General features: G+C 45.4%; 1 protein-coding gene across 2 annotated transcripts in view; it reads right to left on the bottom strand.

Annotated features, from left to right (window-relative positions):
* Positions 1-1217: 1217 nt before the first annotated feature.
* TRM9 (RNA-binding (RRM/RBD/RNP motifs) family protein) overlaps positions 1218-25014 on the bottom strand; it is a 69221-nt gene continuing 45424 nt past the window's right edge. The window contains exons 2-8 of one of the 2 annotated variants that reach the window (XR_015184568.1): positions 3821-3916; positions 3658-3744; positions 3435-3566; positions 3029-3358; positions 2375-2440; positions 2018-2129; positions 1218-1901 (exon numbers count right to left, since the gene is read on the bottom strand). Coding sequence is in view for 1 of the 2 variants with exons in the window: in XM_086485166.1 (XP_086341292.1) it covers positions 2070-2129; positions 2375-2440; positions 3029-3358; positions 3435-3566; positions 3658-3744; positions 3821-3916 (771 nt within the window). In the remaining variant the exon portion in view is untranslated. Of the gene's footprint in view, positions 2130-2374; positions 2441-3028; positions 3359-3434; positions 3567-3657; positions 3745-3820; positions 3917-25014 lie in introns of both variants that reach the window. The other variant, XM_086485166.1, reaches the window with a different exon arrangement.

Below are 25014 nucleotides of genomic sequence, written 5' to 3'. Positions count from 1 at the left end.
TCATGACTTTGAAAGCAGTCTTGAAAGCCTAGGCGTTCCCTTTGTCTGCACCATAATGGTTAGGATGCGTTTCAAGTTTTGTTGGAGCTTTCAACCGGTCCATTATTCTTTGGTTAGTAAGTGGTTGAGTTAAGCTACTCAACCATCTCATTGATGAATTAAGAACCGTTATCAAAAACCAATTCGAATGGGCATCCATACCTGGTGATGATAATCTCAAACAAAAATTTCACAGCTCGCTTGGCTATCTTATCTGGCAATGCTTGTTCTACCCATTTGGTTACATATTATGTTGCAACAACAATGTACTTTCTCTTCCTCCTGCTTGTTTTGAAGGGCCCCATGAAATCCATGCCCCACTTTATGAAGGGGTCTAAGGGTGCTACTAGGTGTAGTCGCATTGGTTGTGGATCTACCTAAGCATTGATAAGCATCACATTTCTTGGCCACCTTTCTCACATCCTTAAATAAAGGATCCCACCACAATCTAGCTTGTGAGATTTTCATTCCTCTGGTAATTTTCACTACTTGAATCCCCTTTATGAGCTGCTACTTGCATCTTCCAATGTGTATAGTAAACAATCTGCACAAAGATGCCATAGAAGGAGAGTCCTCATCTGCATCCGTACGACAAAATAGCGATAAATTAGACACGGGTGCATTTTGTAGGTATAGATAGACCCATCAGGTGTCATTCTTCCCACTATACTCCTACCATGATTAGCTTTTGTACATGGTCAAGAGTGCGCTTTCTTGTCATGATCAACTATGCCCTATTGAAGAAACAATTTTCCATGGTCCAATAAATGAAGCCCAAAAAGGGTTATAGCGCTCTACTTCATTACTATTTTTGTGTCGGGTATTATGCAAGGATGTGAGTAATGTTATATATACATAATGTTTTGTCATGTATTATGCTATATGTAAAAATGGAAGTACTGTTATATGTACATAATGTTCTGTTATATATATAATGCTTGATTTCAAGTGTTCTGCAAGCTCTGTAGGGTAATTCTCACAAAATGAAGGCTGATTAGATTAGTACTTTCTAGTCGATACAAAATGTTCTAGGAATCATCCTTTCCTTGTTCCAATGAAGCTGACCATTGACGCATGTGTTTTTGTGTGGTGGTAATACTTCACCTCATTATTGCAGTTGAAGGTAAGAAATAACACAATTAAATCACCAAAATTTCCACTAAGCATGACCTTCATCAAAGATGAACTGCTTGAACAGACAAGCACCATTTATTGGCATATGAAACAATCATCTTTATCTAATTGCTTAATACAGAATTATCATAGGATAGTTGTAAAGCAAGAACGTGATCTGCATGAGTCACCCTAATCCAATACAGCTGCAAGTTTTGCAACAATTATTACCATAAAACTTGGCAATTCACAAGCTTGAAAATGGAACAATCAAAGGTAAATTTACCATATCAAGTTTGTAAGGGGGTAAAATGTCAAACTGGAGCAAAAAAGAACATGAGAAATATGGATCCTCAGAGAGAGTCTTAACTAAGAAACATTTCTCTGACACACTGCTCGGCAAAAATAGCCCGTGTATAACTTTGACTTCAGCAATACGGCCACTTTTTCAAAACCAAACTCACTGAGTTAATTCACTAGACTATCTCCAACAAGCTTATTGACACTATCCTTACAAACCACTTTGTGACGAGCTCTTACCTTGCATGGATTATCCTTCTGTACACATGCAATCACTTCAAGCAAGTGGAGAACCTTGCTGTCACAAAAGAAAGTGTATATGTGAGTTGTGAGGTGACCCAACAACTATGCTTCTTTGTAGTTCATATGCTATTTGTAGAAAAAGTCCCTCCCTTCACCGCACAAATTGCCATTCTTCTCCTTGTGCCGCTTCAGTGCTTCAATTCGTCCTGTTCGGTAGTCCACAATGTATCAAAAGACCATTTCTTTTCACCTTGTGCACACAGCATTATGCTGCATGAGTCCCATAGGTCCCAAATACCATGTCAGAGTGTTGAGGAGCAACCTTAAAACAAGTCCACTTGGTCTATATCTCATACACAATCCCTCCAAATGCGTCAGCACATTTGTGAATCGCATACACTTCTGAAGATGCAATGGCATGGGCCGCGGCGAACCTGTACAATCAATATGCTTAGCAGAAAGAATTGGAGTAACACACAAAAAAGATTAATAGCCAGCACCCCTCAAACATCGATCTCAAGCAAGGGGCTGCCCGACTTGTAAACATCAGCCAAGCATAAGTGTTGATATCACAAGCATGTAGCATAAACAAAAAACTGCGTGTTGCATGAATTAAGAAGTAGCAGAACAAGCATACACTTCAAGGCATGCATAATGCATGTCAAAGACAGGGCCTAACCTTACGAAATGTAAAAGACACGCGTCTTTCTTTGCGCTGGACCTTCCTGCCATTGACAAAATCAACCTGCAGCCAATTGGTGCCCTACTTAGGCTAGAGACAATTCTTTAAAATTTTTCATTGATTTATGAAACCATAAGACTCAAACAACAGTATTCTCTGAACCCTAACAGAAAGAGTACCAGAGCCATAAGAGCAAGATGATTGAAAATGTCCAATATGGGGGAATGTTCATATGCTTCTTAGTAGAGGTCCAAAAGACTCCTCTCATCTAGAATAGACCTACGGACCTGTATAATTTCAGAATGCTTGGGATTTTGAATTATGCATACAGTGCAATTGTCACAAGTAGAAGCCTATTGTGCAGGTCAAAAGCTATACAAAAACATGTTTTGCAAAGCTAACTAGATGCTACACAAAGTTACGTATTTCTGATAAGTGGGCGATAAGGCCAAAACAAGCAAGCACATGCACATGCAGGCACACGCACACAAGCACAACGTTGCCAACTGCACCAAAACAGATACTAAATCCGCAGATGTGTTACGCTCAAAGAACAAATGTTCTTTAGATCATAAAACTAGGAAAATTATGCATGTGCACCTCCCAGAACAACCTTTCACAGGAACGCTTCAGAAAGGCGTAGTCAAAAACCTTGTGGTGGGGAATGTAATGATGCCACCTATATCTGGCCTCTCCAAGAAGCACCAAAAGTGATCTCTCGGGTAGAAAGATGGGGCGGCACTGAATTGGACATCGTTGAATTTTAGCATTGCGCTGCCCATTCAAAGAAGAAATCGACTCTGGATCCTCACAGACTCCTATGTGCCCAAGCCCTGAAGCATCACTGTCTGTCTCGGTCTCGTACTTGCGAAACTCCATTAAGCAAGGCCCCGCCAAGGAGAGGCAAACAATAGCACCTTCAAAAGCAGAGTGTGTATCGATATGTGGAGAAAGGCCAACACCAGGAGGATATTCATTGACCTGCTATTATGAAGAACGTCAATATCACTAAACGTGAGCAGATCGCTTTCAGCACCTCTGGTAATTTCCCACTCACCGTGAGCTGATCTAATGGCATTGATACTTCTTCTGCAGTAATCAATTCTGGAAGGGCAGATATCCTTTTGAGAATACAATCCGTAAACTTTGGAAGCTTTCCCATGTTTTGCATGATATCCACATTCCTTATCTTTGCATTCATCATTACCAATAAATAAGGAAAAGGTACAAATAGCAGGCCACAGCAATTCAGCCTGATGATATATAGATGGAGATTTTACCTTGTATTGAAACTCATAGCCATAATGTTGTACTCTCCTCTTCGACAAAGCCTGCCATGGTTGCTCATCCACAGCTGCAAGAAGTTCCTATATCAAAAGCAATGAACACAGTGTTGCCTTCCCTAACCTGATACTAAAAGAAATAACCATCCTCTCTACCAACCTGCTCTTCGAGTTTCTCCACAAAATTTTTAAACAAGCAGAGTCCAGGAATCCCTATTTCAGATGCCTCTTCAAAAACAGGTGAAGGTTCTTTCACCTGACAGCCACAATTTAGTAGTAAACGTTTGTGCTTTGCACTCAAAAATGTTGATGCATACAAAGCAGAATTGTCTACAGAGCACTAAGTTCAATGCATGTCTTTTTAATGTAAGACAACTTTATGCTGTTTCGATGACCAAGTGAGCATACATGTCTTTCCCACTTTTTTGCATGGAAACATGTTTAACACTTGCAAATTGGTTAGTCGTATGTCACCCATTGCTCAGCCTCAGAAACAAAGCATCTACAGGAGTGTCCAGGTCTTCTAGTTGCTCCATTAATCAATTGATAGGGTATGCACAACCTATTAGCCGAAAAAGGTTTCCTTCTACACGTGTAGCACCCTCTGTCCCATGTAATCTCGTGCATCTTTCACTCGTGAGGAGCCAAGCCAAGCCAAGCAGATGGTGATAATCTTCAGGTATCATGCCTCAACAACCTGCCTACAAGCCTTTAAAGCATCTACCTTGAAAAGTGAGCATGTGCTGGGCCCTTCATAATTTGGTTAGTCAATAAGAAAAGTCAATTTAAACTTCACATCTCTTGCAGCGACCATATGAATTATGGGTCACCAATCAAGGTGCAGCGGAAGGTGTGGTGACACGGGAGCACGGGAGAGAGAGAGGAGGAGAGACAAAAACGCTAGAGAGAGAGAGAGTGCTCAAGCTCTGTGGGGTAAACTCTGTTGAGCAAGAGAGTACAAGGCAGGCACTCCTCCCCTATATAGAGGTTTTGCCGAAGTGCCCTACCCACTCCAATGCCCATGGCCACAAAATGTGCGAATATGATGAGTCACATGCATAAGACGCCGAGTCAAAAAGCCCCCAAGTGGCTAAACCAGACAAAACCTGGAAAATCCCCCATGATTCCTAGAATCTAGAATAGCCTCACAAGGTCGGGCACAGCCACAAAGAGGCCCTCTCACAAGATTCTAGATGTGAAACCTAGGAGATGTCCTCCAAAACACTCACCCCCTCTCAGATCCTCAGTACACAACATGACCAGGGATGTAGGGCCCCCAAGAGAGAAGAAGGAATCTGACAAGTCCAGGCCACCACTACATCAAGCATACCACCTCTCTACAGAGAACCACAAGGCCCAAGATAAGCAACCCTGTTCGCCAATGGCAACAGGAGCACACAACCGCCATCAGTGTCTGCGCAGTGCAGGGTCCATGAAGCCTCTGTCAGCCGTACAAGCTAGAGCTCCATTGCCTCTACACCATGCCGTGTGGGCATGTCATCAATAGATATAGGTTATAAGAAAAGTAGAAGATCGGTCGCGCCTCCTCTGGGAACAAGGCACCTACAAGACGCAGCCAAAATCTTGTCCAAATCCTCTACGGCGGCAATCCACCGCTATTGGCTCAAAACCGCAGGGTTTTCGAGGGTTCAACAAAATCAAAGCCCTCCCAATACAAAATGCTTAATTGGAGGTAGTTTACATTATGAAAACCCAGCCACAAGTCGCCCTCTTACTGGCTGAAAATTTGCTAGAGAGAAGAAAATGGTAGAGAGAGAGAGAGAGAGAGAGAGAGAGAGAGAGAGAGAGAGAGAGAGAGAGAGAGTACTCAAACCCTGTGGAACAAACTCTGGTCAACAAGAAAGTACAAGGCACAATTCACAATTTGCCTATGTAAGGGTGTCCCCTCCCCTATATAGCAGTGCTGCCAAAATTTCGGACCCACTCCAATACCCAACGACCCATAAAATGTGGAAATATGATAGTAACACACATAAAATAGGGCGCCCAGCCAAAACGGCCCCAGGGCCCAAGTGCCTAACCCAGACAAAATCTGGAAAATCCCCCCCACAATGCCTTGAATCTAGAACAGCCTTACAAGGCCGGGCATAGCCGCAAAGAAGCCCTCACTCACTCCAATACCACGACCCATAAAATGTGGGAATATGTCTAGCTAGCTGGCCTACTGCCCAGGTGGTGCTGGATAGCAAAAACAGTAAATTCAGCTTATACAGCCCACACAAAGTGGAAAGAATGAACGGGATGATTAGGGGAAAGAGAAATTATGGACCCTTGTAATGCCGCTACAGACATGCCGCCAAACCGGAGGGTCAGGTCTACTGTTCACCACCCAGCCTTGAGAAGAATGACTTGCCCCCTCATTCCTGACCCATTTATAATGTGTGGCTGCCGTCCAGATGGTCCGCCTGCCCGAGCGCTCGGTCGGGCAGTCTCCTCCTAAACCCCGATTTTTTTTGGAGTGGAGGCGTTAGATACATATCAGTTAGGGACTGAGGGTCCATCAGGGGAGAAAAGGAAAAAGGATAAGAACAAGAATAAAACGTAAGGGGGATCAGGTAGAGGGGGAGCTGGCTTGGGAGTACGAAACTCCTGAATGATGGCTTTACCACTAGGATAGACTGCCCATTTACCTTGTTTACAAGCTTCATGCATCTTCTTGAGCTCGCTTGCTTTATGCTTGAGTTGATTTGCAGTCCATTCCTCTACGATCCAAAGCTTTGTCCCCTTGGGGCTGTAGGATTGGCGTAGCAGCCTCACTCGTTCTTCTTTGTTCTTGAAAGTGAGGATGCATTGGCCAGGTGACACACTGCTATGCGTGTCATTGATCCACATAACAGTGTCAGGTTCGATGTTGATTGGTTGAAGTGTCACGTGCACATCTAACCCTATGTGCATGTGGACAAGCTACTTCATGACTAGGGTTCAGTTCAGCTTAGGAAGTGTTCTGGCACCTTTGTGAGTCTGTTCGCAGGCCGTGCGTGACCAAGCAATTAGAGTAGTTGCATTTCCTCTCGTTGCACACAGCATGATCATCAGCATTACCATCAAAATCCATCAGGAGTATTTTACAGTGCACAGAACCTATTTTCCCTATTTTAGCCATTTTTCACTTATTATTTATAAGTAACTTTGTTGGGAAACTGGGTGACCAAGGGTGGTATCTGACATGCCTGGAAGGATAGACCCAAGGTATATACAGTTGCTACTACCATCTGCTCCTACACATGATACCAATGTCTTGGCCTCAACATGGGCTACTACCCTAGCCACTCTAAAAGCAAAGCTCCAGTGCAGCTTCTTCTCGCCATAGATCTGATCTAAAGGGAGAAGGACCAGGACCAAGGCTGCCCATGGTGTGGTTGCCCTTTGGAGATCATAGATCTCCTCCTCCCCTATGCTTGCACCAAGCAGGTGTTGCTCTACATCTGCATGATCACATCGCCTTTGCAAATATGCCCTTAGAAGAAAAACGCAAGGGAGATCCCCTTGCTACCCATCAACTGCCTGTGGTGTGTGAAAGTTAAGCGTGGAGGTGATTTCCACAAAGACTGAGGTGTCCATTCAGGAATGAGACGTCGGCAAGGAGGTTACACGTTTGGTCCTTTGAACATTGATGCTCTTCATAGTGCTTTTCGTGAACAATTGGTCTTCGACGAGCATATTCCTTCAGAGGGGGCTTCAACTCCCAAGTCTTCCACGACAACCCCAGACTTGGAGATATCGATGATGAATCATCATATTCCTCTTGAGGTCGAAGAACCCTCTTCTACAATTCCTGTTCCTCAAGGTCCAGAGGAGACTGCACCTATGCCTAATGATGCACACAACAGTGATTCTCACCATGGTGCTCATGTAGAGGAAGATGTACCGGTAGCTCCCTCTTCTCGAAGTGGCTATTGGAGACTTTGCAAGATGCAGCTACTTCAGATTTTCCACCAAATTGGTGTGATGTCGGTACAACAAGGAACAACACAGCGTTCTCAACAACTTCAAATTGTTGAGACAAACGGGACTTTATTGCAGGTGAACTATGCTTTGATGTCTACAATGATCAAGGACATAGACCTTCAGACAATTGAGAAGGCACTTTCACAACCGAAGTGGAAGTTGGCCATGCCAAAAGGGCTTGATTCCATCAAGAAGAACAACACTTGAGAGTTGGTTTTGTAGCCTATTAAGCCGAATGTGATTGGTTTCAAATGGGTCTACAAGACCAAGTACAAATCTGATGGTTCTCTAGAAGCACAAGGCACGACTCGTTGTCGAGGGCTTCTCTCAGAGACATGGTGTGGACTACATCGAGACCTTTGCACCGACTACGAGGATGGCGACCATTCATACATTTTTTGCCCTTGTTGCCTTTTTCACGTGGCCAGTTTATCAGATAGATGTTTCCTCGACAACTACTTAGAGAAGGTGTACGTAGAGCAACCTCTAGGGTTCTTAATTCTAGATTTCAACGACATGGTTTACAAGTTGTAGAAGGTTCTCTATGGCCTCCTCTCGAGCATGGTACAAGAAGATAGACTCGTTCTTCCTATGGCACTCCTTTCGTTCTACTCCAGACCCAGATTTGTATATTTTATCACAAACTTGGACCCTCCAAGCAAGAAATCAATAGCAACGTAAGATCAAAATTTGCAAATAACTAAACTTGACTAGGAAGATCACACGATTGATTTGATTCCCAGCAACACACCACCGAACCAGCCACCTTACAGAGTAAGCAGAGCCCAGAAAATGAGAAAATTATGAACCAAGTGAAAGAGCTTCTGGAAAACGGTATTCAGCCCAATACATGACCTTATTGTGCGCAAGTGTTTCTTGTATTAAAAAAAGATGGAGCTTGGAGAATGTGCATTGACTACAGAGCTCTCAACAAAATCACCATCAAGAACAGGTTTCCAATACCCAGGATTGATGATATACTGGACAGGTTATAGGGTTCTACATGCTTTAGCACAATCAACCTGAAAAGTGGTTATCATCAAAGCAGGATCGCTCTTGGAGATGTATACAAGACAGTGTTGAGGACGTCTTTCAGATTGTACAAGTATTTGGTGATGCCTTTTGGTCTCACAAATGCTCTTGCATGTTCAACAGGAAGGACACGATTTTTAGGAGTATCGGTCATTTGCGGGCACCTTTCCTGATGACATCATCGTATTCTGCAAGAGTGAAGCAGAGCACATACACCATCTCTTACAGGTTTTCCAAGCATTACAACAACATAGATTGGTGGTTAATGGGAAAAAGAGCCAGTTTTTCTTGCCAAAGATGCACTTTTTGGGACATACCGTCTTTTCAGAGGGTGTAAAGATGGACCCAGTCAAAGTCAAAACTAATAAAGACTGGCCATATTTGAAGAATGTACATGAAGTTTCAGCTTTTTGGGCTTATGTTCGTACTATACGCGGTTCATTCAAAAGTTTGCGAAGATTGCTTCTCCCCTACACACTTTGACTTAGGCAGGAGTTCCCTTTACTTGGGAAACTCCTTTACTTGGGGACCATTGAAAATTACCGCATTCGAGACTCTCGAGGTGAAATTGACAATTGGACAAGTGTTGATTCTACCATATTTGCGTGTGGATGCACTCTAGGGGCGGTCATATTGCATGAGGGCCATGTTGTAGCTTATGAAAATAGTATGTTCTCACAAAGGGAGCGGGTTGCACAAATCTACGAGGAGCTGTGTTAGAAGGTCAAGGTTGACCGACACAAAGCACTTGTTCTCCTACAACTTGGGGGAGTATAGCAATGGACTTTATTGTTTATCTTCCAAAGACTCAGAGTTGGGCATGATGACATTTGAGCAATCATCGACCGCTTCAGTAAACATGCTCACTTCATTTGTCACGTGCACATCTAACCCTATGTGCATGTGGACAAGCTACTTCAGGTCTAGGGTTCACGTCAGCTTAGGAAGTGTTCTGGCACCTTTGTGAGCCTGTGCGCAGGCCGTGCATGTCCAGGCACTTAAGCGTAGTTGCATATCCTCTTGTTGCACACAGCATGATCATCAGCATTACAGGCAGTACCCATCATGAGCATTTTACACTGCACAGAACCCATTTTCCCTATTTTATCCATTTTTCACTTATTATCAATAAGTGACTTTGTTGGGAATCTAGGTAGGGCAAATTTGCTAAGCTCTATAAAAGAAACCTAGCGCTAGCACTTTCTGGCAGAAGAGGCAATAGAGTCCCAGCAACTAGCAGTGCACCTTCTCAGCAAGACCGGCAGGATTCGCTAGCGTTTCCAGCCATCAAGACCATCTGGCGTTTTCACCAGCAGTTTCAGCCCGTCGTTTTCTGCAACAGATCAGCCTTGGCGTTTTTGCTACAGTTCACCTGGCGTTTCCAGTTTGCAAAGTGTCTGGCATTTTTGCTACAGTTACACTGGCGTTTTTGTGTTGCAAAACAACTTCAACCTTTTGCAGTTTGCCGGTGTCAAATCAGCCCCTAGCATCAGTGTTTCCAGTTTTCAACACTTAAGACTCCGCAAGTACAGCCCCAAACCTCGCAGATCTCACTTCCCTGCAGCACATCCTCGTCGCACCGTCAGATCAGCCAGCGTTTTCAGTTTCAACCCGCTGTCCGCAGATTTAAGAATCTGCGTTTTCAGCGCATCGTCGTCGCGTCGTCGCCATCGCCGTCCTCGCCGACACAGTGTCAAAATTCAGCAGTTAGCAGATTTACATATTTCAGCCCCTAGCGTTTTCAGATTTCAGCCCATCGTCGTCGTCGTCATTGTCATCAACATCGTCGGCAAGTCCATTGCATCTAGACCATTGTAGCAGATTTGTGCAATCAATAGTATAGATCTCTCTCACCATAGAGAGGGGGGCCCTTGGAGGAAGGTTTGACAACTGTCTGGTGTCGTCTTCTTCCCGTCCTCGCCGACACAGTGTCAGAATTCAATAGTTAGCAGATTTACAGATTTCAGCCCCTAGCGTTTTCAGATTTCAGCTCGTCGTCGTCATTGTAGTCGACATCGTCGGCAAGTCCATTGCATCTAGACCATTGTACCAAATTTGTGCAATCAATAGCATAGATCTCTCTCACTATAGAAAGGGGGGCCCTTGGAGGAGGGCTTGACAACCGTTTAGTGTCCCCTCTCTCTCTCTCTCTCTCTCTCTCTCTCTCTCTCTCTCTCAGCACCTTCACTCACAGTGTCATTCACTTTGTGATCATTTGTACTCTCTCACTAAAGGAACAGAAGGCTCTCCCTTCCGCAAGTAAAAGGAACCATTGAGCACAGTTTGGAGCACCTTCTCTCTCTCAGCACCTTCATTCATAGTGTCATTCACTTTGTGATCATTTGTACTCTCTCACTAAAGGAACAGAAGGCTCTCCCTTCCGCAAGTAAAAGGAACCATTGAGCACAGTTTGGAGCACTCATCTTGAACAAAGTTCAACATTCACTTCCGCTACACCTTACATTGGTATCAGCGCTTTGGCAGTGTTCTGTATCACTCAAGAAAAGAACCACAAGAAATTGTTTTTGCTTGTTGCGGTCGCACGTAACCCAAGTCCACTTGGGCGTGTCGATTCCTAATCGTGTTTTTGAAGAGTGACAGGTAACCCAAGAAAGAAGGGCTTGTCCGGCCTCCCCTTGTTCCTCTTTTCACTCATTGAGAGCGGACCATGCACTTAACGGCCGGCCAATCGACGTGATGTGGGAAAAAGAAACCTTGGTGTGAGCGCAAGGCCACCAAGGGGTGAGCCCGCAGGGAAGGGTCGAGTTCGGGTAAGAGAAAATCCTTCTCTAACACAAATTGCAAGCTAAAGAACTCAAGACCTCAAGAACTCAAGAACCTCAAGAACCCAAGTTCCTCGCGAACTTAAGTACCCAAGATCTCAATGTATGGTCATCACCTAAAGCGGAATGGATACTTTGCGTGAAGGTGATGAGCATGGAGGTGGTGAAGAAGAATTTTCCCCACCAGGAGGTTTTTCCGACCCTCCCCCTTCTCCGTCTACACCACGGTTTGCACCAAATCCGATGGAGGCTTTGGTCAAGTCGATGATGGACATGATGCTACAACAAGAGGCGCAACGCGCTACCTTGGAGCGCGAGAGCGAAGGACGACGGTTAGCCTTGGAGCGTGAGCAAGCACGCTTGGCGGCCGAGGAAAGAAAAGCAGCCTTGGATCGCGAGAGTGATCAAGCGCGCTTGACGGTGAGGAAAGAAAAGCACAATTGGTTCGAGAGCGCGAAGAAAGACGGATAGCCTTGGAGCGTGAGCACGAGCAAGCGCGCTTGGCGGCCGAAGAAAAACGAGCGGCCTTGGAGTTAAGAGTGTGAGGCGCAGAGAGACCAACGCATGCAAGAGTTGGTCCTACAGGTCCTCAGCTCGAAGCCCGAGCCGGTCAAAGATGTTGGTAGTTCATCAAGTAGCACAAGCAAAGACCCGGACTCCAACAACCCCGTCACTAAGAAGTGACATTCAATAAGTATAACGGTAAGATGGATGCTAGTGTTATTCATTCTTGGTTGCATCAATTTAATGCTTATTTTGCAACAACTAACAAGAAGGGAACGGCAAGGTTTTGACGGAAGCCATGTACCTTGCCGGTGATGCCATTAATTAGTATCATGCATGGCAAGAGGCACAGTTGACCGCGCATCTAGAGGAAGCCGAAGAAGATGTGCCCCTTTCCTTCAATTGGGCCGACTTCCAAGACAAGCTCAAGGCGCGATTTATGCCTCCTCAGTACTTAGTGCGGTTGAAAGAAGATTAGCGCAATCTCAAGCAAAATGGTATGCTAGTCATGTCTTTTTCTAACCGTGTTTTGCAGCTCAGTACCCAATTATGCAAATCGGATAATGAGCGCAAAGAGACATTCCTTTTCGGGTTGGACGAATATATCAAGTTTGATATAGAAGTCTTCGACTCCGTGGATCTCAACAAGGCGGTAGCAATTGCTCTCTCCCAAGAGATGAAGCACAACAAAGGAAAGCCTAAGGAGAACAAGTCTTCTCACAGTAACTCTCAGACTCCTTAGAACCCACAAAACTGTAAGAACGGTAAGAATGGTAAGAACGATAACCCTTCTAGCCAATCTTCCTCTAATCCTTTGGAAAAGAACTCTCAAAATGAGCCTAAGGATAAAGCTAAAACACCTGCAAAACCTAAGCTAACCCAAGATGAAAAAGCCGCAAAAGGAATTATAGGAGGATACATAACGGCAGAAGAACAAGTCATTTATGCTAAGGAAGGTCGTTGTTATCAATGTCACGTTAAGGGTCACATTAAGGCGGCTTGTCCTAAGACAGCCCCACCTAAAAAACCCAAAGCACAAATAGCTACCACAAGCACTTTAATGAACCAATCTGAGTCTTCACATGTTTCTGACACACACATTGATGAGTCTCTCTTTAAATGTTATGGTCATGTGAAGGGTCAACGTTTTGTCATATTGTTTGACTCAGGCAGTATGCATGATGTGATTAGTGAATCTCTTGTAGAGAGAGCCCACCTAGAGGTTAGTCAGACATCTCCTCTTGAGGTGTCGGGCTTCGCTCCGAGTATGGACTCTCATTATGCAAGAGAGCCTTGATGTATTGTTTACAGTTCAACAGGCTCCCTTCCGTAGAAAATTTGTCGTGTCTCCTCTCTCAAGATGTGATATTCTTTTGGGCATTAGATGGTTTCGTGAGCATAACCCTCTCATTGATTGGGCAGACAATACTCTCACTTTAAATGCCAAAAGTGACTCTCCCATGATCATTCGTGGTGAGGAGGGTTTGCATTCTTTGCCTCTCATTTCTCATGTGCAGGCAAAGCGTGAATTACGAAGAGGAGCACAAGCGGCATTAATCTATGCCTCTCCAATTACCCAGAGCATTCAGGCTCCAGACAGGTATTCAGCTTTGTTTACCAAGTTTAAGCATCTCTTTTTACAAGATGATCTTCCACCCCGTCTCCCATCCGAGCAGCCGGAGGTCCATCGTATCGAACTTGCGGAGGGGGCACAGCCTGTCAGTAACACTCCCTACCATTTGAACAAGACTCGGGAAGAAGAGTTAGAGAGACAACTCACGGAGTTGGTGGCTAGCGGATTCATACGTCCTAGCGTAAGTCCTTTTGTTGCTCCTATTTTGTTTGTCCCCAAGAAGGATGGTTCGTCTCGTTTGTGTGTTGATTACAGGGCATTGAACAAGATGGCCGTCAAGAACAAGTTTTCGATGCCTCGCATTGAGTATATCCTCGATAGACTCAATGGGGCAAAGGTTTTCAGTAAGGTCGACCTTAAAAGTGGATACCATCAGGTAAGGGTATTCAAAGGCGACATCTACAAGACCGCTTTTTGCAGAGCGAGGGCAATGGGAGTATGTGGTTATGCCTTTTGGATTGACAGGAGTCGTGGGTACATTTAACCGTCTCATGGTAGGCAGTTTTGGTGATATGGTTGGTGTATATGTGTTCATCTTTCTTGATGATATTCTCATTTTTTGTGCGTCGTGGGAACAACACGACAAGGATGTCGAAAGGATATTAACCCGTTTGATGAGTGTCAACTGTACATTGCAGCTAAGAAATCTGAGTTTTTTCTCACTGAAGTTACTTATCTAGGTTATATCATTTCTGCAGAAGGCATCAAGCTAGATCCCGCGAAGGTGGAACAAGTACGTATTTGGGATTTGCCCAAAACTGCAAGTGATGTGCATTCTTTTCTTGGTTTATGTCAAGCATATAGTTCGCACATAGAGAATTCCGCACACATTGCCACACCCATGAGAGATGTTTTGAAAGGGGTAAAGACTCACCGACAGCGCGTGGATTTGTTTGAGGCAGCCATTGAGACTTTTGTAGCTCTCAAGGTTGTGGTGACAGAAGCACCGTGTCTTATCCTTGCCTCTTGGGATGGCCCCTTTGAGGTATGGACGGATGTGAGCAATGTCACCATAGGCCTGTTCTGCCTGTTTTTGGTTATTTTTAAGTGACTTTCCAACAAAAGTAGGTAGGGCGATTTTGCTAAGTTAATATATAAGCAAACCCAAGTTAGCACTTTCTGGCAGAACAGGCAGCAGGAGCTTCCCGCTCAACAGACAACTTCTCAGCAGTATCCCCCCCAGCACCCCCAGCGTTTTTGGACCTCCATCTTCGCGGGCATTTTCCAGCACTTAGCCTCGCCACCATCTCCCCACCCCTGGCGTTTCCTCCCACAGCATTTAGCATCGCCATAAAGCCTCTTGCCTGGCGTTTTTTTACACGACAAACACAGCCAACCATTAGCGTTTTTACTAACGCTAGACAGCCAGCAGTTTTCAGCGTTTTTGTAGCGTTTTCTCAGCATGATACCTCAGCCCCTTGCAACGTTTTCAGCATGTACAAACCGGCCCTAAAACGCAGCTTGACAGGTGCAATTCCTCAGCGTTTTTGCCATCAGCATGACCCCCGACAAGTCCACCATTTTCAGCCCTTAAGACAGCAGTAAAACAGTCATTTTCAGCCACCAAGACAACCCCGAATTCAGCGATTAGAAGATCACAGATTTCAGCCATCAAGTCGTCGTCGTCATCACCGTCGTCGCCATCGGCATAGTCCAAGTTGCATCAGTCCATTGCATACGCATTGTACACCTTTGTGCAATCAAAGTAGACCACTCTCGCCGACGAGAGTGGGGCCTTCGGAGGAGGGTTTTACAACCTCTCGGTGTCGTATCTCTTCTCTCTCCTTCTCTCAGTCTCATTCACCTACACGCACAATATCCACTCACTTGGTTCGTGATCATAGCACTCCCCATAAGACGGAAGGCTCTCTCCTTCCCTAAGAACTAAAAGGAACCTTGAGCAAATATAGATCACTAATCTTGAGAAAATACAACATTCATTCCGCTGCACCTAACATTGGTATCAGAGCTTTGGAACTGTTCTGTACTACTCAAGGGAAGAACCACAAGAACCACAAGAATTTTTTTTGCTTGTTGCGATCGCACGAACCCAAGTTCGCTTGGGCGTGTCAATTCCTAATCGTGTTTTGCTGAAGAGTGACAGGAATCCCAAGAAAGAAGGGCTTGTCCAGCCTCCCCTTGTGTCTCTTTTCACTCATTGAGAGCGGACCGTGCACTTAGCGGCCGGCCAATCGACGTGAGGTGGGAAAAAGCAACCTTGGTGTGAGCGCAAGGCCGCCAAGGGGTGCGCCCGCAGAAAGGAGTAGAACTCGAGTGAAGAGAAGATCCTTCTCCAACGCGATTTGCAAGCAAAAGAACACCTCAAGAACCCAAGATTCTCACGAATCAAGGACCTCAAGAACCTCAAGACCCTCAAGAACCCAAGTTCCTCGCGAGCTTAAGACCCCAAGATCATAGTGCATGGTCGTCACCCGAAGCGGAATGGATACTTCGCATACAGGTGATGAGCATGAGAGAGGCGACGAAGACTCGTCCCCACCCGGAGATGATTTCTTCAACCCTCCCCCTTCGCCATCTACGCCACCAAGTGCACCAAACCCTATGGAGACAATGGTCAAGCAGATGATGGCCATGATGGATAGACAAGAAGCAAATCGCCTTGCTCAGGACCGTGAGCGCGACGACAAAATTGCAAGAATGACCGCAGACCAAGAAGCCAAGGACCGCGAGCGCGACGACAGAAATGCAAGACATGCCGCACAACAGGAAGACAAGCGCCTTGCTTTAGAACGCGAGCGCAACGCAAGAAAAGAAAGAAAATAACTAAGGAAGGAGGAAGCGGCAGCACGAGCCGCGGCCTTGGAGGCCGAGCGTGAAGCTCGACGAGAGCTACGCACTCAAGAATTGCTTGCCCAAGTCCTAGCCTCGAAGACTGAACCACCCAAAGATCATGGGAGTTCGTCAAGTGGCGCAAGCCACGATGCAGATTCCAACCATCCAGTCATAGAGAAGTTGACTTTCAGTAAGTATGACGGCAAGATGAATGCTACTGTTATTCATTCTTGGTTGCATCAATTTAATGCCTATTTTGCGACAACTAAGAAAACGGGCAATAGCAAAGTTTTGACGGCAGTTATGTACCTTGCCGGTGATGCCATTAATTGGTACCAGGCATGGCAAGAGGCACAGCTAGCCACGCACCTAGAGGCAGCCGACGATTTCACACCCCCCTCTTTTAGTTGGGCTGATTTCCAAGACAAGCTCAAGGCGCAGTTTATGCCACCTCAGTACCTTGCACGATTGAAGGACGTTTGGCGAGCTCTCAAGCAAAACAGTATGCCGGTTATGTCTTTCTCTAATCGTGTTTTGCAGCTCGGCACTCAATTACACAAATCGGATGCGAAGCGCAAGAAGGCATTTCTTTACGGATTGGACGAGTATATCAAGTATGATGTCGAGGTACTCGATCCAATCGATCTCAACAAAGCGGTAGCAATTGCTCTCGCCCAAGAGATGAAGCACAACAAGGGAAAGCCTAAGGAGAACAAGACTTCCACAAGTACCTCGCAGACTTCTCAGAACCCTCAAAACGGTAAGAACGGTAAGATTGGTAAGAATGATAACTCTTCTAACCAATCTTCCAACAGTCTCTCATCAAAGAATTCTTCCAATGAATCTAAGGGTAAGGCTAACACAATTGCTAAACCTAAGCTTACTCCAGATGAAAAGGTAGCACAAGGAATTGTAGGAGGATACATCACGTCGGAAGAACAAAGCACTTATTCTAAAGAAGGTCGTTGTTTTCATTTCACATTAAGGGTCACATAAAAAGAATACGTCCTAAGCTTGAATCGAATGAATCTAAAGAACCCACAGCACCCACTACATCTATCAATGCAATGAATGATAACAAGAGTGTGCCCCAAGTTTCTCAGGACCCTCCCATTGATGATTCTCTCATTAAATGTTATGGTCGTACGTCGGGGCACCATTTTGTCATATTGTTCGACCCAGGTAGTATGCATGATGTGATCAGTTCCTCTCTTGTTGAGAGAGCCCGCCTCGAAGTTAGTCCGAGATCTCTTATCAAGGTCTCTGGCTTTCGTCCCGGTATGGACGCTCTCATCACAGAGGAGTGCCTTGATGTGTTGTTTGCAATTCAACAGACTGCCTTCACTAGAAGATTTGTTGTTTCTCCTCTCTCAGGATGTGATATGATTTTGGGCATTCGATGATTTCGTGAGACTAACGCTCTCATTGATTTTGAGGCTAACACTTTACTCTCAATGCCAAAAGTGATTCTCCTACTGTCTTTCATGGAGTGGACCTTGCTCCTTCTCCATCTCTCATTGCTAATATGCAGGACAAGGTTGAAAGGATTCGAGATAAGGAGATTCTCTCAATCTCTTTTCTCTAAAGCATGATACACAAGATTTACATGATTGTATGAAGCATGATGAGGAATTGAATGATATTGATTTGCATGCTGATTTGATTGACCATGATTTGCATGATGATTTGGATGATAAAGACAAGCATGATGATTTGCATAATCAAGACGTGATTGTTCGCAAGGATGATGTGTTAGTTGATGCTTTTTCTAGCGAAGCTAACCTCGTTGTAGATTCGATCAATCACCAAGAATTGATCTTGGCTTTCGATTCAAGGTCCACAGATCCCCCACAAGAAGATTCGATAGATCCCGAAGAAGCGATCTTAGCTCTCGAGCCTTGGTCCAAAGAACCCTCACAGGAAGTATTATGTGTTCGCATGATTGAAATGCACGCATTGTTCGAGTGTTTCATTCGTGACGGTTTCCTGTATTTTAGTCAATATCGTTATGTGATCCCTTTTCCTAGGCATGACTATTGTATGTTGAGCACGTTTCTATCATGGATGAGCACGAATGTATGCGGATTGTTCATGAAAAGCTGAAAAGTTTGTATGTAAGGAAGTCACATTCCATGTCTCTTCCTTGGCATGACACAGTACCCGAAAGAGCACATGATAGTATGAGCACCAAGCATGGGCATTTCCATTGTGTTTTGCCACAGTTGATTGCTCTAGATCATAAGAGAAAGATTAGATCTCATTGTTTGCGTGTATATGGTGAACGGTTTCGCACTCCGTCTATTTGTTCATCTACATTGCATGCACAGTCTTTGAGAAAGACAAGATTTTTTTCCTTCACTTTACATGGAATGGGTATGTTCATGGTTTTGTGTTGGAGATGGTTTCAGGAATTTTCAGCCATGGAGATTCTTGAAGACGACAGAAGCAGATCTCTAGACGAAGTTGACGCAAGAAAGGAGATTCAAATGACTTTGTGTCGCTTTCGGCGCGGCCCAAAAGAAGCAAGCATTGCAGACTTTTATGAAGTTCAAGTACCGCACGACCCACACATCAGAGTGGGCCGGCGAAGAGTCTCTTCCAGGATTCCGGATGCTATTGGCGATCTCCCTCGACGCCATACAGTTCGGTACCAGTACCTCACTTTGAAAAGGAGGGGATGTCACGTGACACATCCCAACCCTATGTGTCCGTGGACAAGCTACACCACAACAAGGTTCACTCAGTCTAGATTAGCAGTGATCTGACACTTTTGTGAGTCTATTCATAGACCGTGCATGCCCAGTCACTTAGCAATAGATGCATATCCTCCGGTTGCACATAGCATGATCATAGTATTCCCTTCAGAATCCATCACATTCAGACAGGGGAATTTTCTAGTGCATTTAGCCTATTTTCCTATTTTTGGTTATTTTCACTTATTATTTTTAAGTGACTTTCCAACAAAAGTAGGTAGGGCGATTTTGCTAAGTTAATATATAAGCAAACCCAAGTTAGCACTTTCTGGCAGAAGAGGCAGCAGGAGCTTCCCGCTCAACAGGCAACTTCTCAGCAATACCCCCCCCCCCCCCCCCCCCCCCAACGTTTTTGGACCTCCATCTTCGCGGGCATTTTCCAGCACTTAGCCTCGCCACCATCTCCCCACCCCTGGCGTTTCCTCCCACAACATTTAGCATCGCCATAAAGCCTCTTGCCTGGCGTTTTTTTACACGACAAACACAGCCAGCCATTAGCGTTTTTACTAACGCTAGACAGCCAGCAGTTTTCAGCGTTTTTGTAGCGTTTTCTCAGCATGATACCTTAGCCCCTTGCAGCGTTTTCAGCAGGTACAAACCAGCCTTAAAACGCAGCCTGACAGGTGCAATTCCTCAGCGTTTTTGCCATCAGCATGACCCCCGACAAGTCCACCATTTTCAGCCCTTAAGAAAGCAGTAAAACAGTCATTTTCAGCCACCAAGACAACCCCGAATTCAGCGATTAGAAGATCACAGATTTCAGCCATCAAGTCGTCGTCGTCATCACCGTCGTCGCCATCGGCATAGTCCAAGTTGCATTAGTCCATTGCATACGCATTGTACACCTTTGTGCAATCAAAGTAGACCACTCTCGCCGACGAGAGTGGGGCCTTCGGAGGAGGGTTTTACAACCTCTCGGTGTCGTATCTCTTTTCTCTCCTTCTCTCAGTCTCATTCACTTGCACGTACAATATCCACTCACTTGGTTCGTGATCATAGCACTCCCCATAAGACGGAAGGCTCTCTCCTTCCCTAAGAACTAAAAGGAACCTTGAGCAAATATAGATCACTAATCTTGAAAAAATACAACATTCATTCCGCTAGCGGCACCTAACAATATCATTTGTGATGGTTTGTTGTATTTTCGTCACCGTCTATGTGTGTTGCCTTCTCTCAGGCCAACCATATTGCACGATGCACATGACTCTCTCACGGGTGGGCACAGGGGAATGAACACCACTCTGGAAAAAATAGAAAGATTCTTTTATTGGCCTAAAATGCGAAAAGATGTGTTTTGTTATGTCACACAATGCACTATTTGTCAAAAGGTAAAAGCTCCCCGAGGTAAGCAGCAAGGCATCTTGCTTCCGCTGCCTATTCCAATGGACCTTTTCAGGATATTTCCATGGATTTTGTGACTAACCCTCCACCTAGTTTGCATTTAAGAAACACTCAATGTTTGACAATTGTTGATCGTTTCAACAAGTTTTGTATGTTGATTCCTTGTAAGGCCACGATCACCGCACAAGATGTAGCATAGTTGTTCATAAAGCATTTGTACCCCCTCTGAGGTTTGCCAAAATCAATTGTTTCAGATACGGATGTTAAATTTTGGCACTAAGTTGAATTTTTTGTCACGTGACACATCCAACCCTATGTGTCCGTGGACAAGCTACAACACGACAAGGGTTCCGTCAATCCAATCAGTCTAGATTTAGAAGTGATCTGGCACTTTCGTGAGTCTATTCGTAGACCGTGCATGTCCAGACACTTAGTGTAGATGCATATCCTCTGGTTGCACACAGCATGATCATAAGCATTCCCATCAGAATCCATTAGAATCATTCAAGGGAATTTTCTAGTGCATTTAGCCTATTTTCCCTATTTTTGACATTTTTCACTTATTATTTTCAAGTGACTTTTGTTGGAAAGTAGGTAGGGCAAATTGAGTAAGTTTGTATATAAGCAAACCTAGACTAGCACTAATTGGCAGAAGAGGCAGCAGGAGCTCCATCGCTCAACAAGCGACTTCTCATGCAAGAACCCTTGGTGGCGATTTCCCTCCAAGCAGAAGATCCCCTAGCCTAGCGTTTTTCATCAACCTCAATCCCTTGGCGTTTTCATCAAGGCTCCACAGCAAGGACAGTCCCAGACCTAGCGTTTTTATCCAAGCCAACATCGCCAAGCATCTGCAACCCTAGCGTTTTTCCTTCAAGCAAAGATCGTTTTTCCACAAATTTCAGCCCTTGGCGATTTTCAGCAGGTCATTTTCAGCAAGTTTCCATAGCCAGTTCAGCCCCACAACAGTTAGCAGATTTTCAGCCCTAAAGACCAGCAAAGGCAGCGTTTTCTCTTGCATTTTCAGCCGCAGCAGAATTCAGCCTATCAACGTTTTTGGACAGCAGATAAAGAGTAGCAGATTTCAGCCATAGCGTTGGTCTCGCCATCCCCGTCGTTGACATCGACCTAGCCTAGACTTGCATTGGTCACATGCATTCACTTTGTACCAGTTTGTGCAATCAATAGTAGACCACTCTCACCGACGAGAGTGGGGCCTTCGGAGGAGGGTTTTACAACGTCTCTGGTGTCGTATTCTCTTCTCTCTCTATCTCTCAATCTCATACACTTTCACGCAAAATGTCCATTCACTTTGTTTGTGATCATTGCACTCTCTCATTAACAACGGAAGGCTCTCACTTCCATTAGAACAAAAGGAACCTTGAGCACAATTCGGAGCACTCATCTTGAGCAAAGTTCAAACATTCATTCCACTGCACCGTACATTGGTAACAGAGCTTTGGCAGTGTTCTGTATCACTCAAGGAAAGAACCACAAGAATCACAAGAATGTTTTTGCTTGTTACGGTCGCATGAACCCAAGTTCACTTGGGCGTGTCGATTCCTAATTGTGTTTTTGAAAAGTGACAGGCATCCCAGGAAAGAAGGGCTTGTCCAGCCTCCCCTTGTGCCTCTTTTCACTCATTGAGAGCGAACCATGCACCTAGCGGCCGGCCAATCGACGTGAGGTGGGAAAAAGCAACCTTGGTGTGAGCGCAAGGCCGCCAAGGGGTGAGCCCGTGTAAAAGAGTAGAACTCGGGTGAAGAGAAGATCCTTCTCAAACACAGATTGCAAGCGAAAGAAAACCCTCAAGAACCTCAAGACCCTCAAGAACCCTCAAGAACCCAAGAACCCAAGAACCCAAGACCCTCAAGAACCTCAAAAACCCTCAAGAACCCAAGAACCCAAGACCCTCAAGACCCTCAAGAACCCAAGAACCCAAGACCCTCAAGAACCCAAGTTCCTCGTGAACTTAAGAACCAAAGATCATAGTACATGGTCATTGCCTGAAGCGGAATGGATACTTCGCATGCAAGTGATGAGCATGAGAGAGACGACGAAGAATTTTTTCCACCAAGAGGTTTTTCCGACCCTCCCCCTTCGCCATCTACGCCACGAATTGTACCAAATCCTATGGAGGCGACGGTCAAGTCGATGTTGGACATGATGGCACAACAACAAGAAGCGAATCGAGAAGCGACTCACGTTGCATTGGCACAACAAGAAGCGACTCGCATTGCTTTGGAACTCAAGCGCGACGAACGAAAAGAAAGAAAAGCACAAAGAAAGGAGGAAGCCGAAGCACGACGATCGGCCTTGGAGGCCGATCGTGAGGTTCAAAGAACGGCCTTGGAGGCCGAGCATGAGGCTTAAAGAGACCTCCGTACTCAAGCATTGGTTCGACAAGTTCTTGCATCGAAGTCTGAACCAGCCAAAGATGTTGATATTTCCTGAAGTGGCGCAAGCCGAGATTCGGACTCCAACAATCCAGTCACAGAGAAGTTGACTTTCAGTAAGTATGATGGTAAGATGGATGCTACGGTTATTCATTCTTGGCTGCATCAATTTAATGCTTATTTTGCGACAACTAAGAAGACAGAAAATAGCAAAGTTTTGACGGCAACTATGTACCTTGCCGGTGATGCCATCAATTGGTACCACGCATGGCAAGAGTCACAGTTAGCCGCGCACCTAGAGAAAGCCGACGAATTCACGCCCCTTTGTCACCAGCGTGTGACTACTATCTATCCTTTTTGTTGATTTCTTTCTTATTATCTATTTACTTTCACTTTTTGGAAACACCCCTCGGGAAATCTAACTGCCCTGCATTGCATAGCTAGTGTGGAACTGTCCAGAGGGAGTCCAGGCCTGAGGGCAAGAGAGCACTAAGGTTGGACAAGGACTATGGTTAGCCAAGTGGGGTCATTGACTAGCCAAAGTGGAATCCTTTGCTACAGAGGCTACATTTCAGTTCTGGATGTGGCCGCAGTGTACAAAGAGGGTCGGATGACCTAGAAAGATACAATGGCAGCATCTCCTAAAATTTAGGGAACTGCTATTTTGGGACCTGAAAATGTGTTGGCGTCATTACCTCCGGAATGACAAAGGGAACATTTTCTTACTCTGCCGTGAAGTCAACTGGGCCACCGGTTGGGATATTTTTAGGCGGCAACCCCGAAACGGGAAAATGCTTGTAAAAGTGCCAAGTGGCACCTTCTGGTGCACTTGCCTTATGCAACAAGAAGTGGCGCTGAATTTGAAGAGGAGAGAGCCTCATTTTCAGATTTTGTCACAGGTTAAGAGCTATGGAGTGCTTGCTTTCCCTCTTATGCACAGTGCGGTGCCAGGAGTGATGCCCTGCACGCTACGCACTGCCCTCTCTCTCCCCTTTGGCAGTATGTTATGCCCCTCTAGTGGGCTCTTCATTTGACCAATGTACAGTTGTGTGGGTTCATGCGCGATTGCCGAGGCAAGAGCCTCTTGCACAGGTACTAGATTAGCTAGCGGCTAATCCCCCCGCAGGTACAGGTGAATTCGGAGAGGTTTCACGCCAGAAATCTCGTCCGATTCAAAGGGCAAGTAGCCCTACAGGTGCGGGAGCTCGAGGACTTGCTAGGGATGCGACCGGCACGCGGAACGGAGCCCGAAACAGTGAATTACAGCCTGCTGTGTATTTTTGCAGGTTTAGGGTTTTGGCCCTAAACGGACCCTAATACCCCCAGGAGGTTCGGGGACGCAAGGGGACCGCTGTACAGGCGATCTGGCGTATTTTCAGGGCTGAAAACAGAGAATTCAGCGTGCTGCAGATTCTCGCCAGGTTTTGCAAAGTGCCCGTATGCGTCGGGAAAGTCAGTCAATGCGTGGGAATACTGACTGTGAAGGGTTCTAGTACAGTTATGCTGCCGAAATCGGGCTGGAACAGTGGAAATTCAGCCGAGTTTGTGCGGGGCAGCTTGTAGGGAACCACAGCGTTTATTCCCTCTTTTGAACAATAAAGAAATACCGAAAGGGGCGCCTAAGTTAGGGGCCAATCTGGTGTCTGTCTACTCATACAGGTGCAATCTAGCAGCCTGTATCCCTCTCCCCTTTGTTGTGTCTTGAAAGTACAGGTAAAATAGACGACTAATAATGGGTGAAAGCTAAATCAAGGTTTAAAGTAAAGTCTACCGCCCTTTTTGGATCTTACAGGCCGGTTTCATGGTTCCATCGACGGGATTAAATCACTTTTTCCCATAGAAGTGAGCCTTGGTCAGTTTTGGGCTTGAAGACACAGGGGATCATAGACCAGACACAGGGAATTGTAATTATGGCTGACAGACCAGATGATGTGACTGAAGAGGTTTCCTCTTCACAGGGTCAACAGACACATGAAGTGGGTGAGTCCTCATGACCACCACAGACTGATGATGATATATTCAGGACCCAGTTGGCTACTGCTGTGGCTATGTTCACACAAGTAATGCAGAATCCGAGGTTTTTAGCCTTTCTGCAACCTCCGGTTCCGTCTCAGCAAGTTGGGTCACTGGATCATATTCAAAAGCCTGTTAAG

This window comes from Adiantum capillus-veneris, chromosome 16, assembly GCF_014529385.1.
Source record: "Adiantum capillus-veneris isolate H3 chromosome 16, ASM1452938v2, whole genome shotgun sequence".
NCBI lineage: Eukaryota > Viridiplantae > Streptophyta > Polypodiopsida > Polypodiales > Pteridaceae > Adiantum > Adiantum capillus-veneris.
The sequence above is the reverse complement of the archived record's forward strand: the minus strand, read 5'-3'. Positions and strand labels throughout refer to the sequence as shown.